This window comes from Dipodomys spectabilis, unplaced genomic scaffold (genome assembly GCF_019054845.1).
Source record: "Dipodomys spectabilis isolate Male_0828 unplaced genomic scaffold, ASM1905484v1 ptg000092l, whole genome shotgun sequence".
In the NCBI taxonomy this organism is placed as follows: Eukaryota; Metazoa; Chordata; class Mammalia; order Rodentia; family Heteromyidae; genus Dipodomys; species Dipodomys spectabilis.
In genome coordinates, this window is record NW_024870769.1 from 425525 (window position 1) to 441280 (window position 15756).

At 38.3% G+C, this 15756-nt stretch overlaps 1 protein-coding gene across 1 annotated transcript in view; it reads left to right on the top strand.

The window, feature by feature from the left end:
• Dnah11 (dynein axonemal heavy chain 11) overlaps positions 1–15756 on the top strand; it is a 274358-nt gene that overhangs the window by 98076 nt on the left and 160526 nt on the right. Inside the window, exons 31-34 of the mRNA XM_042685047.1 lie at positions 95–255; positions 3819–3975; positions 4413–4558; positions 7374–7490. Of these exons, the coding sequence (XP_042540981.1) occupies positions 95–255; positions 3819–3975; positions 4413–4558; positions 7374–7490 (581 nt within the window). The remainder of the gene's footprint in view (positions 1–94; positions 256–3818; positions 3976–4412; positions 4559–7373; positions 7491–15756) is intronic.

Consider the following 15756-nt stretch of genomic DNA (forward strand, 5'->3'; position numbering starts at 1 on the left):
AAGTAAAATGTGAACCAGAACAGCTGGTTAATTAGTTTATTAATTTACCTCAAAACTATCAGGGCCTGATGTAATGATTGTGCGATGTCTTTAGGTTTGCAGTCCCCAAGCTTTTACTTGGCTGTCCCAACTTCGTCACCGGTGGGAGGAATGGCGAAAACACTGCATTGTTAATATTTGTGATGCCCAGTTCCAGTACTTCTACGAATACTTAGGAAACAGTCCCCGACTGGTGATCACTCCTCTAACAGACAGGTAACAAATCTAAATGTGAGTCAGAAAGGAAAATCAAGCCAAATAGTCCCTTAGCACTTGTGGGGAAGTGTGAGAATTAATGGAAAGAAAGAGAATGAGATGAAATGATAAACAGATTGTGCTAAAGTGAAAATGGTGTGTGTAAATTAATTATGTGAACTTTGATTTTAGTTAGAAACAAGTTAAAAAAGAGAATAACAAAGTATGCAATATACAAAGGGGAATACCATGAGTGGGTTAATATGGCTCAAGGCAGCCCCGTTGGTCCCCAAGTTCATTTTGTCCAGTTATTGACTTCTCTTGCCAGGATATGTCACCATTGTCTTTTCCATCCTCTGACTGGAAGTTAAAGAATGACTAGGAAATCCCTGTATTTAAATATATTTTTGAAGAACTGCAATGTAATAAAAGGAAGAGAAGAAAGAAATCACAAAGTTCACTAAGTAATTCAAGAATTAAGTCTGAGCTAGCCCCCAGTAGCTCACGCCTGTAATCCTAATTACTCAGGATACTGAGGTCTGAAGATCATGTTTCAAAGCCAGCCCAGGCAAGAAGGTCTGTGAGACTCTTATCTCCAATTAACCACTAGAAAACCAAAAGTGGCACTGTGGTTTAAAGTGGTACAGTGTTAGCTTTGAGCAAAAAAGCTCAGGGACAGCGCCAGGCCCTGAGTTCAAGCCCCATGACTCCCCCACCCCCACCCCAAAAAACGTGTGAAGTGCCCAGCTAGGTATTGTTCTACCACTGGACCAGCAGGGCCCTTGCCTTACAGGTATTCTTTTCTTGTACAGTGTAGTGTACTTTGAACTTGAATGTGGCATATGAGTGTGTGGGAATGAAGAGGACCAATAAATAAGATTATTTTAGGTGGTAACGTACACGATGACAAGTAACAGAGTAATATATGTCTAAAACTAGGGCAGTGCATGAAACATTTAGAGAATGAAAGTCAAATATCAAGGAATGTATTTAAAGAGTCTACTTCAGGTTGAGTATCCCTTAAATGAAGTATCTGGGGAACAGAAGAGTTTCAGATTTTTTTTTGTCAATTTAGAATTATTTGTGTAGACTTTACTGATGGAGTGTCCTTAGTTGTTTAGGAAGATGGGAGCTAAACTGTTGTTGTGGAGAGATCCCAACATACAGTGGTGTAAAGAATGCAGAAGTTAGTTTCTCAACTGTATAACTGTGCAGAGGTGAGCAGGTCAGCTGTGTGGGTGGGCAGGTGGCAGTCATGCTAAGCCTGGCTCTCACATTTATTTTAGCCAGTGGCAAAGGAAGACCAGGTCCAGTCATCTCCAAAGAGGTGTCCTCACATAGATGGAGTTTGGTCACTTGGTCACGCCTGCTGGGATAGCAGGTGGGAAATGGAGATGTGGGTGGTCATATGTTTATGCTGAATTTGGATCCACCAGAACAGACGATGATGCCCAGAATTGGAGTCTTTCCGTTTCACTGAGAGATGCAGTTAAACATGTGGCTGATAGAAAACACAGGAACCTTTCCATTTTCATGAACAAATACAATCCAAAGTCTATTTGCATAGTACTTTGAATTCTTCAAGACATTTACCACTGGCTTTCTTTTTACATCCTATAGTAAACCTCATTTCCTAGAGGGGACTGACATGTTGATATCAAAAGACAGATTAACATGTGATAGCCAGGGAAATACTTGTTAGTTCTTGGTCATCTGACCTCCATCCACAGGTCTGCCCCTTTGACCCATTGTCTATGCTGATCAAAAACAATTGGAAATAACAGCTGCCAACTGATGTCCTTGCCGTTTGTTAATCTTTCCTTACATTACATGGATTAAATTCTCTCTTTGCTTGATTTTCCTCAGTCACAGAACCTCTGAGTCTTTTCTGCAAAAAAAAAAGAAAAAGAAAAAATAAGTATGGTACCCTGAGGTCAGACCCCAGTAAAAACCATAACAAGTTATCTAAATGTGTGTAACAACATAGTCAAGATTAATTTCTATAATAAGTCTTAATAGGGTCATCGTGCATTAGTGTTTACTTTATATATTGCATTATCTTCTTATTGAAATGGGTGTGTACTTATGTAAGTTTGCATGTCTCATCTTTTTTTAGTATTTCTTTTAGTATTCACTAAATAGGAGTTTAATGCAATCAATGCTTCATTCATCACCCAAGATTTCTTTTCTCTCTTTTATAACAATAGTTTGAGGTGCTTTCTGCCATATTTATAATATTTTTGTCTAAATACCAAAAGTAAAAATGCTTATTTATTATTTATTTTATTGGTCATGGAGCTTGAACTCAGGGCTCTTTTGATCACGGCTAGCACTGTACTTCTTTGAAGCACAGTACCACTTTAGGTTTTCTGGTGGTTAATTGGAGTTAGAGTCTCATGACTTTTCCTGCCCAGGCTGGCTTTGAACTGTGATCGTTAGATCTCGGCCTCCTGAGTAGCTAGGATTGCAGGTGTGAGCCACCAGTATCTGCTTACATTGAAATTTAAATGTTACTTTTACATACACAGCTGTTGTGAAATGAGGCCAGTATTGTTTCCTTCCTTTGATTCCTTTTCTTCCTTCCTTCCTTCCTTCCCTGCCTCCCTCCCTTTTCTTCCCTTCCCTTCCTCCATTATTTTTTGGTTGGTACAAAGGTTTGAACGCAGAGCCTTGTGCTTTTCACTTGGCTTTCTTGCTAATAGATGGTACTCTACCACCTGAGCCATGTCTCCAGACTAGATTTTTGCTAGCTAATTGGAGATGAAGTCTTGCAGACTATTCTGCCCTGTCTGGTCTGAAACTGCAATCCTCCAGATCTCGGCCCCTGAATAGTGAGGATTCCATACATGAACCACCAGTGCTCAGTTTCTCTAGCAGTTTTAAATAGTGTACCTAAAAAAATGAATTCGATATAAAATCTTCTCAGACAAGTTGATGTTTGGTGAATTGAACCCCAAGATAAGTATTCAAATGTTTTTTTCTTTCTTGCGATTGTTTCCAACATATTTATAAGATGATTTCTTTGTTGCTTTGTATGTCCCTCCCCCAGAGTATAAGCCCTGCTTTCACTGTATTTGATGTTGATATAATTTGTGGAGGGGAAGGGAAAAAATTGTTTAAATAGGGATACAGGTAGACTCATTACAACAATGAGATGTACAAGCTGTTATGTCGAAAAACGAACTTTACAACTTTGGCAGGGTGGGAGGGTAGTAGGGGGGTTTGGGGGTGGGGAGTGGAGAGGGGAAGGGATGGTAAGGGGAAACAAAGGAGGAGGCAACAATGCTTGATAAAAAATGTACTCACTATCTTGCTCATGTAATTGTAACCCCTCTGTATGGTATTTTCACAATAATAATAATAAAAGAATAACTATAGATCCTTCACTTAGATTTTGAAACTCTCAAAAAAAATCTTCTGACTCACTATTGCCATGAATAAAATAGAAATATATCAATATTTTGTGTTATTACTGTATTCTAGACCGTGGCTTTTTAAGCTTTGTTTTAAAGTAAATAATTGCTCCTAATGTTACATAGAAATCACATACTAAACTGTAATATTTGTATTTCCTATATGTAAAGGTGTTATATTACTTTAACTCAATCACTGCATCTGACTATGAGTGGAGCTCCTGCTGGCCCCGCTGGTACTGGGAAGACAGAAACCACCAAAGATCTTGGTCGGGCCCTTGGCATGATGGTTTACGTATTTAACTGTTCTGAGCAAATGGACTACAAGGTCAGTTATTAAATGATGCATACAGTGATGTTTTCTAACAATTTATTTCTGTTTGAGGTGAACCAAAATACAGGATGCATTCTGAATTGCTTAGGATAAGAAGAGTTTCCAATTTCAGGCTTGTTTGGATTTTGAAATATTTCCGTATGTGTAAAGAGATACGTTGGGGCTGTAACCCAAGTCTAAACATAGACCTCATATCTCTTACATACGTTTTGTGTATAGAGGAAGTTAAATGTGCACAATGGTATTAGCCATTTTGAGCATGAGACAAAGTTTTGTGGTATGGAATTTTCCACTTGTGGCATCACGATGCTCAAAACATTTTGGATTCTGGAGCATTTTGGATTTTAGATTTTCTGATCTGGAGGTGTTCCACCTGTAAATACTGAAAACTGGCTTCTGCTAGGCTCTGAATGTCTCACTCTACCCTTCAGTCTATAGGAAATATCTACAAGGGGTTGGTGCAGACTGGAGCATGGGGCTGCTTTGATGAGTTCAATCGCATTGCGGTGGAGGTTCTGTCTGTGGTCGCCGTTCAAGTGAAAATGATTCACGACGCCATCAGGAACAGGAAAGAGAGGTGAGTGCCATGTGGCTTTTATAAGCTGATTACCATGGAATAATACAAATCACCTCATCTTCACAGCCTGTGGCTCCCTCCCTGAATCTCATGAAATGGCTAAGAGAATAGTTAATTCTGAAGAATTTGAATATCCACCCATTTTCATTAGTGGGTTTTTTAAAGTAAGTATTGAGTACATTTTTATGTGACATGAATCAGTTAAAGAAGTTCTATGATTCTAAGTCTAGAAGATCAATTCTCAGGCCTCATCTGTTTTGGTCTTCTGCCAGTTGATGACTTCTTATTGCAGGGCACACTGCAATAAGAAGTGGGCACAGAGATGTGCTGGCTTCTATATTTAATTTTTTATTTTTATTATTTTACTACTTTTATGTTCTAAGCTATTAGTGTTGGATTCCAGATTTTGAGACTTTTTTGTCTGCTTTCAGTTCCCCACTTTGTGATGTCATCTAGTACTCTGGGCTTCAGAAGGTGAGACCCAGATATCTGTCCCCATTCCTAGACTTATAGAAACAGCTTTGAGTACCTTGTGACTCTCCTTAAGATCTTGAAACCTTCATGTCTAATACATCCCAAACAAAAATTCTAGCTTTTCTATTAAGACCCACTTTCTTGGTTGTCCTATCATAGGAAGTCATTACCTCCATGTTCTATTTGTTTGTTTATTTATTTATTGCACCAGTACTAGAGCTTGAACTCGGAGTTCCAACACTTACTTAGCTTTCTTTCTTTTCTTTTTTTTTTTTGCTCAAGGCTGGCTCTCTACCTTTTGAACCACAGCGCAATTTCTGGTTTTTGGCTGTTAATTAAAGATAAGTCTCTTAGATTTGTCTGCTCAAGTCAGCTTCAAACCTTGATCCTCAGATCTCAGATTCCTGAGTAGCTAGGATGACAGGCGTGAGCCACTGGTGCCCAGTCATACCTTCATATTCTTTAAATAACTCAAGGTAAAACCTTTTCAAATGTACCCCAACTCTTAACTACTTGACAACATGATGTCACATTCCACAAGGGAAAACAAACAGCATTGAAGATTAGAACGCTCAGTCTGACAAATATTATAATGCACAGCACAGTCCAGCTCTCTTTGTTACATTTTCTGATAGACAGAGGCATCCTTATTTATCTGGAGTATATATTCATCTCATTTTTAAGGCATTTTGCACTAAAACATTTTCAATATATCTCCTCATTGGCAAAGGATTATCTTCCTTCATGGAACTGTGAACTTGTTCTAGAAGCTTCTAGTTTTTTGGGGAACATCTGGATATTTCCATTGTCAAGAAAACTATTCAGTCTTTTTGCTCTTGATTCTGAAAAATACATTCTACCACATCCTTACTTTACTGAAATACCATGTTAGGGAAGTTCTGTTCTTGTCTCTTAGACTCTCAAGCCATATTTGATTTGGCTTTGAGTTAAAACTCTATTGTTTGATGAAACCCAGATGTTATTTGAGGTCATCCTTTGCTTTGGAGATTTCTATAACTGATCCATGCAATGAATTTTGAAAATTCCCAGGCATACTTCTTGTTGATCTTCTCAGATGTCTGAGTCATCATTCTTCATCCTCAAGCTTTTTCCATATGCAATTCCTTAATGATTTCATGCATTGGTTCAATTCCCTTTAGATTCAAGGATTTAAGAGATGGCATCATGCCTTAAGCACAGTGCCTTCTAGCATCTTGCTCACTCCGCTCACGAGATCACCATGCCTTTGACTGTTGTCTGTGCTTGCTATGTATGATGGGAGGGAGATGGGAGAGTAATTAGAGCTGTTCAGCAGGAGCCACTTACTCTGTGTGTGTGGCTCTGCCAGACCTGTCTACTTTTTTTCACCTGATATTTTTCTCTTGGCTGGACCAGATCCACCTGCTCTCAACCACCTAATATGTAAGATGCTCAGAATCTGAAACCTTCCTATCTTTTCCCTCTGTCACCACCAACCTTATGTTTTGTCCCATATACCCTAGCTGAAATTTTCCTTCTGCTTGTCTCAATTTGGCTTCTATCGTCTCTTCTTATTTCATAACCAGCACCATCAACACCTTAGGCCCAGGGGAGATTTTTCTGAATATTTGCTTCTCCCTGCTTTCAAATGAAAATGATAGCAATAGTCAGAGAAGGCATCTGTTGAGGATTGACCTTATCCTAGGCCTTTTACTCTCAAGACATTTAGATTCATAATCTTTCTTAAATCCTCCTACAATCCAATAACGTGGGTAAGATTGCCCTTGTTTATTAGGTGAGGGAATTGGAATTAATATACCCGAGGTGACAGAAGTAGACTCTTGAACACTTAGACTTGCCTCCAAAGCTGCCTGTTAGAATGACCTCACCATCCTCTCAGAATTGCTCAGGAAGCAGGGAGGGCAAAAGAGGGGAGAAAAGAGGAAGGGAGGGAGGATGAGTAGATAAGCAAGCAGACCATGTAAAGGAACCCTATCTCCTTAATGGACATTCTCTGTGGAGTAATCTCTTCAGGGAATTGTAGCCACAGTAAAGGCAGAAATGATATCACCTTTCATTACATATTTAAGCCCTCATTTGTGTGTCCTAGATACCACCGCTCTGCACAATTGAAAAAAAAAAAAAAAAACAACTTCCCACATTTGTAATGCTGGGAGACAGGATGGTATTTTTTTAATAAACATGCTTGAAAACATTTAAAATGTGTATGCTTATGAATCCTAAATAAAATGACTCTGAATCAGTAGCTTGCTAATAATCATTTTTCAGTGGCTGGCATTCGTCAGCACGTATTTGTATTCAGACAGCGCGTTTAATTCCATCAACGTTCTTTTTATGGTAGATTTGTGTTTCTTGGAGAAGCGATCAGGCTGAAGCCATCGGTTGGAATATTTATTACCATGAACCCAGGATATGCTGGTCGAACTGAATTACCAGAGAATCTCAAAGCTCTTTTCAGGCAAGTGCAGTGCGTGGCAGCTTAGCGCTGGGGTGCTCACGCCACCTAACGTTCTGTTTGCACCGATCAATTGGATTTTGTTGGAGAACTCCTCTGGCAAACTCTTTTATTATTTCTCTGGGAGCCTTTTATAGAGAGAATGTTCCCCATGATAAATCAGCCCTTGTGAATTATAAAATCAAGACTCGAAATCAGTGTTTAAATGTTATACAGTAAATTTGGATATTTAATATTAACTCTATGCTCTGATGTTTTTAGTATAAAGGTAATTTTCATGAGTTATGAAATTCTGGGGAAATATAGAAAAGAATGTATTAAAAATAGAGAACCACTATCCAAAAATAATGACCATTTCATTTTTTCTAGTTTATCTTATAGTATGTATATATGAACATGCATATATGTATACATAGTATTTGTGTGTGGGGGGGGGTGCCAATACAAGGGCTTGAACTCAGGACCTGGGCACTGTGCCTCATGAATAGCAGTCTACCACTTGAGCCACAACCCTGTTTTCAGCTTTTTGCTGATTAGTTGGAGATAGGCGTCTCACTGGACTTTCCTGCCTGGGCTAGCTTTTAACCATCATCCTCAGATCTTGGCTTCTTGAGTAACTTAGATTATAGGCATAAACCAATGCCCAGCTATAGTTTATATTTTTATGGAGTTAAAATGCTAGCATGAGTATGATTTTTCTTTAGTACTGATCATTTCATATGGTTGAGTTTTTTTTTAAAAAAAGGATTTATTAATTAAATACAAGGATTTTGACCAGGAGTGGAGGTTGTGGGGAGGTGTGTCATTCAATATTTTGAAATGCAAATTTTATCATACTTTTGGAAATAGCATTTTCTGAAGCTACTAATTTGTCTCTCTAATTTGTCATCCATTACTTCTTGACTACCTCCTCTTGTCTGACAGAGTTATATATTCCTTTGTATTTTCATGATTATAAAATAGGCTGAACTGAGTACTGGTGGCTCATGCCTGTTCTCCTAGCTACTGGAGAGGCTGAGACCTAGAGGCTCACAGTGCAAAGCCAGCCTGTGGAGAAAAGCCTGAGAGACTCAATCTCCATTTAACCACAAAAAGCTGAGCTTTTTTTTTGGGTCAGTGGAGCAAACAAGCTTAAACCCCACCCCAATGCTACCAAATTAGTTAATTAACATCTGTTTACATGAGAACTCCTCCATTTATTTATTTATTCATTTATTTTATTGTGAAAATACCATACAGAGGAGTTACAATTACATGAGCAAGATAATGAGTACATTTCTTATCAAACATTGTTGCCTCCTCGTTGTTTCCCCTTCCCATCTCTTCCCATACTCCTCCCCTCCCCCATCCGACCCTCCCCCCAACCCCTACCAAAGTAGTTAAGTTCGTTTTTCGACATAACGACTTGTACATCTCATTGTTGCAATGGAGAACTTATTTTTATTTCTTGTTATTTTTATTCTTATCACTCCAGAATAGATTCCTATGTGTATGTAATGATGAAAATATGGTCTGCTTTCTGCCACATTTACACTTAGCAGCCATCAGTAAGAAGGTCTGCCCAACAGCCAGTGGTACTAGTTATGATGAATTTGGGAGTATGATATATATTATTTCATGTGTAACTTAGTGCAACAACTCATTCCTATTTAAATGGACCCTTTGGTGAAACTTTACAGCAAGTATACAGAAGATAGTGCCAGAACTCTCAGCATTCTCTCTTGCCTCTTTGAAGTTAAAGTGTCCGGTTCTACGTCTATTCTTTCAGATCATAGATTAAATAACCTTTCTTAAGAGTTTATGCAAATGAACCCAGACTATATGTACCCATTTTTGTATGGCATTATTCTTTGAACATTATTGTTTTGAGATTCATCTGAGTTGTGTAATCAGAAGTTTGTTGCCTTTAATTGCTAATTAGTACTCTATTATGTAGACATATTGTAGTGTATACATTTACCAGTTGATAGACATTTGCATTGTTATCCAGTAATCACTATTATCAGTAAAGCTGTAACTGGGCACAGTGGCTTACACCTTTCATCCCTACTACTCAGGAGAAGGAGATCAGGATCGTTGCTGTTCAAGCACAGTCTTGGAAAAAGTAGGACACTCATCTCAACCAACCAGCTAGGTGTGGTCATACATGTCTGTCATCTCAGATACGTAAGAGGTATAGTTAGGAAGATAGCTATCAAAGGCTGGCCCCATTCAAAAATGTGAGACTATATGAATAATAATTAAAACAAAAAAGATCTTGAAGCCAAATGCTAGTGGCAGTAGCTACTCAGAAGGCTGAGATCCTCCAAAGCCAGCTTGGGTAGAAACAACAAAACAAGCAAAAAGTTGGGTTAGAGATGTGGTTCGAGTGGTATAGTACAATTGAGAAAGTGTGAAGGCCTGAGTTCAAGCTGTGGTACTGCCAAAAACAAAAAGAACTTGTAGTGAGGATAAAGTGCTAGAACATCAGCCTGTCAGACAAGCATGGATCCAGAGCTCAAACCCTAGTACCATAAAGGAAAGAGCCACGTTGAACATTCATGTAAATCTTCACATGAGCAAGAAAAGTACGTGAACACGTGAGATATTTGAGGTAAATAAGAGCGGAATTGCTGATTTATATAGCAGGGGTGTGTGTGTGTGTGTGTGTGTGTGTGTGTGTGTGTGTGTGTGTGTGTGTGTGTGTGAGTCAAGGGGCTTGAACTCAGTGTCTGAGTACTCTCCCTGAGCTTCTCTGCAAAAGGTTAGTACTCTACCACTTTGTGCCACCATTCCACATTTGGTTTCCTGGTAGTTTCTTCGACTTTCCTGCATGGGCTGGTTTTGAACTTCAATCCTCAGAACTCAGCCTCCTGAGTAGTTAGGATTACAGGCATGAGCCACCAGTGCCCAGCAGCAGATGTGTGTTTTATCTATAAGAATGTGCAGTCTCAAGAACTGAAAACCCTGAAATGAACCGCAGAACTATAGCTCCTAATCTTCAATAAGGGAGCCAAAAAATAGAATTGAAGAAAGATAGCCTCTTCAGTAAATGGTGCTGGCAAAATTGGTTAAACACTTGTAGAAAACTAAAGTTTAGATTCTTATATATCTCCCTGTACTAGAATCAACTCCAAATATATCAAGGACCTCGAAGTAAAAAGACACCCTGAAAACATTACATGGAGGAACAGGAGAAACTCTAGGGCTCCTTGGCACAGGCCGAAATTTTCTTAATAAAGACCTAGAAACACAACAAATCAAAGAAAGGTTGGACAAATGGGATTGCATTAAACTGAGAGCTTCTGCACAGCAAAGGACATAGCAAAATCAATAGCCCACAGATTGGGAGAAGATCTTCTCTAGCAATACAACAGACAAGGGCCTCATATATAAAATATAGATAGAACTCAAAAATTTAAATCCACCAAAAGCAAATCCTCAAAGAAACAACCATCCCATTAATAAGTGGGCTAAAGAATTAAAGAGAGACCTCTCTGAAGAGGAAATAAAAATGGCCAAAAGACACATGAAGAAATGCTCAACTTCTCTGTCCATAAAAGAAATGCAAATCAAAACAACATTGAGATTCCACCTCACCTCAGTTAGAATGCCTATAATCAAGAAATCTAGTAACAACACATGCTGGAGAGGATGTGACCAAAAGGGAGCCCTACTGCATTGGTGGATGTAAACTTGTTCAACCACTTTAGAAAGTAGTATGGAGGTTCCTCAAAAGACTCCACATAGAGCTCCCCTATGACCCAGCAGTCCCACTTTTGGTCATTTACCCAAATGATCACAAACAAGACCATACTAAAGCCACCAGCACAACTATGTTTATTGCAGCCTTATTTACCATAGTTAAGATATGGAACCAACCCAGATGCCCCTCAGTAGATGAATGTATCAAGAAAATATGATTTTTATATATATTTATATAATAGAATTCTGTGCTTCCATCAGAAAGAATTATACCACCTCATTTGTTAAGAAATGGAAAGACTTGGAAAAATTAATATTAAGTGAAGTAATCCAGACCCAAAGAAATATAGGTCCCATGGTTTCCCTTATTTACAATAACTAGTATAAGTATAGGATAATCTTATTAGATGAGCAAAAAAGCTCAAAAGTTATGTACATATGACCATATAAAATGATGTTAAGCAAAATTAACTCCAAGACATGGACACAAGAGAGTTTGGTGGTGTTGTTTTTAATGTACTATGTGATTTTTTTTCTTTTGTATGTTCTTCCCCCTATGGTATCTCCCCTGTTGTTACTTGGTACCCTGCATCTTGTATATACATTTATCTAATTTGGGGAGGGGGAAGGGAAGGGGAATAACAATACTGAAATAAGGACACAGGATGACCCATTGCAACAATGATACTCACAAGATACTGTATTGGAAATGATTTTTACAACTTCGGGGTTGGGGGGAGGAGAATTGAGGGAGGTGGGGGAGGGAAGGGATAGTAGGACAAAAAGGAGGGGGTAACAATGTTGGACAAGAAAGATATTCATTGCCTTACGCATGTAACTGTAACCCCTCTATACAATAATATAAAACTGAAAAAAAGAATGTGCAATCTCAGCTGAGCATGGTGGCTCATGGCTGTAATACTATTTATTCATGAACAGAAGGCAGAGATTGGGGGAATCATGGTTCAAAGCCAGCCTTGGCAAAAAGTTAGTATCACTCCATCTTAACCAACAAGCTAGATTTGGTTATTATTGCCTGTGATTCCCATTTGTTCAGGAGGTTGTATATAAGAGGATCATGACAAAAAACACTAGATTCCACCTGACATATAATTAAAGCAATGAATGATGGGGGCATTAGTAGTAGAATGGAATCTCCTTGTAAATGTGATTGTATTATTTTGTACCAATCTATTAATCTATGGGAAATTCAGGTGCTTTACATTCTTGTCAGAACCTGTTACTATCAATCTTTTTAGTCTTTGGGTGATATAATAGATTGATACAATAGATTTGCAGGCATATACTCTTGTGGGTTTGATTTGCATTTCCCAGAGTGTTAATACTGTGGGGAATTCTTCCTTCCTTTACTGGCTATTTCTGTACAATCACTTGTGAGGTGCATTTGTTTTTAATTTGGCCTTCTGTATACAGTTCCTTTAATAGATACAGACATTGCAAGGTTCCATTTTGTGGCTAGCTTTTAATTGTGTCAGCAGTGCTTATCAAAGATAGAGTTTTAACTAGCATGAAATAGAATTTATCTGTTTATTTAGGATTTTTCTGTCTTACCTAAGGCCACTTGTATGATATAAACTTGCAAAACTTTCCTACTGCTTTCTTCGATGCCTTATAGTTGTCGTGAATTTTTTCCCTTTATGCTGTTGATTGTTGAACTACCCTGGTAGATTTTGAAGTGCCAGCAGTCCTTCGCTATAGCCTTGTGATATCCATTTGGTCAGGAGCTATTCTTTTTTGTGTGGATTGCTGAATTTGGTTTTGTTAAGGACTCTTTTAATCTATCAGATATATTGGTTTTCAGTGTCCTTTATTATTTCTATTTTGGTCTATTTTTTTTTTTTCAGTCTGAGTAATGCTGACCTCATGAAAGCAGATGGCAGGCATTCTGCTTTACTAAAACTTTTTGTATAGGATTACTATTCTTTGTTTTTCTTCATGAGAATCTATTTTTAATAGATACGAAGTTACTGAGTTTTTGAGGGTTTTTCTGCAGTATTAGAGTTTCAAATCAAGGTCTTGTGCTTGCTAGGTAGGCAGTTTACCATTTGAGCCACATCTTTTTGCTTTAGTGATTTTTTTAAAATAGTGTTTTTGTGTAGAGTTTTTGTCTAAGCCAACCTTGATCTTCCTATGCCTCCCATGTAGCTAGGATGACACACACACATCACATTCACAGCTTTATTGGTTGGGATACTCAGTTTTTGTCTGGGCTGGTTTAGAACCACAATTTCCATAATGTTTTCTTCCTAATTAACTGGAATTATAGGCATGTGCTACTATGCCCAGTATAGATTTTAACTTTTTTTCTTGAATTATTTTTCATAATCCACATCTTGTAAAGAATTTATCCATATTTTACAATGTGTTGGCTTATATTTGTTCATAACATTAGTTTATTATCTGCAGTGATAGCCTAAGTTACATGTCACCATTTATACAAGCACACATTTATATAAGTTTCTATAGTTCCGTTTGGTTTTTGGTTATGAGGCTTGAATCAGGGCCTGGGCACTGTTCCTGAGTGCTTTTGCTCAAGGCTAGCATTTATCACTACCACCTTGATTCACAGCTTCACTTCGGATTTTTCAGATGGTTAATTGGCGATAAGAGTCTAATGGACTTTCTTACCCAGAACTGCAATTGTCAGATCTCAGCCTCCTGAGTAGCTAGGATTACAGGTATAATCCACCAGTACTCAGCCTCTAGAGTTTTTGGTGTGATTTCTTTTTTATTTTATTTTTTTATTTTCTTCCTTTCTTTTTTTCCACTTCTGCTGCTGCTTCTGCTTCTGCTGCTGCTTTTTCTGTGTACCAGTCCTTGGGATTGAACTTAGGGCCTGAACAATGTCCCTGAGCCTCTCTGTGCTCAAAGCTAGTGCTCTACCACTTGAGTCACAACACTTCAGTTTTTGAGTCATTAATTGGAGATAAGAGTCTCATGGGAACTTTTCTGCCTGGGTCAGCTTCAAACTGCCATCCTCAGATCTCAGCCTCCTGAGTAGCTAGGATTACAGGTATGAGCCATAAGCACCTGGCTTGTTCCTAAGCTTTTTGTTCAAGGTTAGTGCTCTACTACTTGAGCCACACTCCTCTCCTAGCTTTTTTGGTGGTTAATTATTAGAGAAAAGAATCTCATAGGTTTTCCTGGCTGGGCTGGTTTTGAACATCTATCCTCAGATCTTGGCCTCCTGAGTAGATAGGATTATAGACATGAGCCACTGGCACCAGGCTCTTTTTCTTTATGTGTGTCAGTACTAGGGCTTGAACTCAGGGCCTTGAGTTCTTGCTTGGTAAAACCGGCACTCTACCACTTGAGACACACCTCCACATTGGGATTTTTTTGCTGCTTAATTGGAGGTAAGTATATTACAGTCTTTCCTGCCCAGGCTGGCTTTAAACATTGATCCTCCCATCTCAGCCTCCTGAGTAGCCAGGATTGCACATGTGAGTCACTGCTGCCCTGTGCTTTCAGTTCTTTTAATCCTGAAATTTTCTTGTCTATCCATTTAGATCCACATTTCACTTGTATTTTCTTATTTTAATGGTATTACTTTTGAAATATAATTAGTATAAAGAGGATTTGGGCAGGTATTATGAATATTTAAATCTCTTCAGTAGTAATCCAATGTCTAGCTCCTATATTTCATGTTTTCTATTCGTCATAATCACAGTTTTCACTATCATAGTTATTTTATAATATCTGATTGTCTTGAGAAGATTCTAGATAGAGAATTACCACCCTAGAAATGAATGTAAGAAGTATAGGATAGTTTAGTATGAAATGGTACACTTTTCCAGTGATGTTACATTTGTAATCTGTTTATTCTCATGTACTTTTTTCATTTGAGTCTTAAAATGTTCAGCTGTTCGGTGATACTTTGATAAATTTGTTTAATAGATCACATACAGCATTGTTTATTGTAGGCTGGTATGTTTTGCTGTATCAGCAAAATCTGAAGCAGAAAATTTGGATGAAGTAATGTTCACAAGTGAGGAGCTGTATGCTTGGCCCGTTAGGGTCTCCTGGTTCCCCCATAGCAGCCATGTAGGCCAGGCCAGTCTCTGTGCTTGAACTTCGTGGCACATGGGTTTACACTGATATGAAAGACACCTGAGACACTTAGCCTGCTAGAATTAAGAGCTGTCAGTTTGGGAAATGCTTTCAGCACCCGATGTAGTCAGAAGGAAGAGCTTAGCCAGGAATGTTCTCTACTGTTGGGGACAAAACTTAGTGTTATGGTACCTGCATGTGTCCACAGTTCCCAACACAGTAACATTACCTTCTGTATCAATGAAGTTAAAAGGTAGTCACAAGATGACCTACTAAATGGGAGAAGGAAATAAGGGATTATTTTAGATAAATTCCACTGCCTAAATCCAAAGAAACATTGGGGAAGGTCTAGAGTGAATTTAAATGAGCTTGAAATGGATTAGAATTACAATTTCAGAATCAGGCAAGTGTTTTGTGTTATAGAGCTTTCAGCAAAAATGACAGGCTTATTTATTTATTTGCTCCTTCATGCCTGGCTTGAGCGCAAGTTTTTCAAAAGGCACTCTTACAGCAA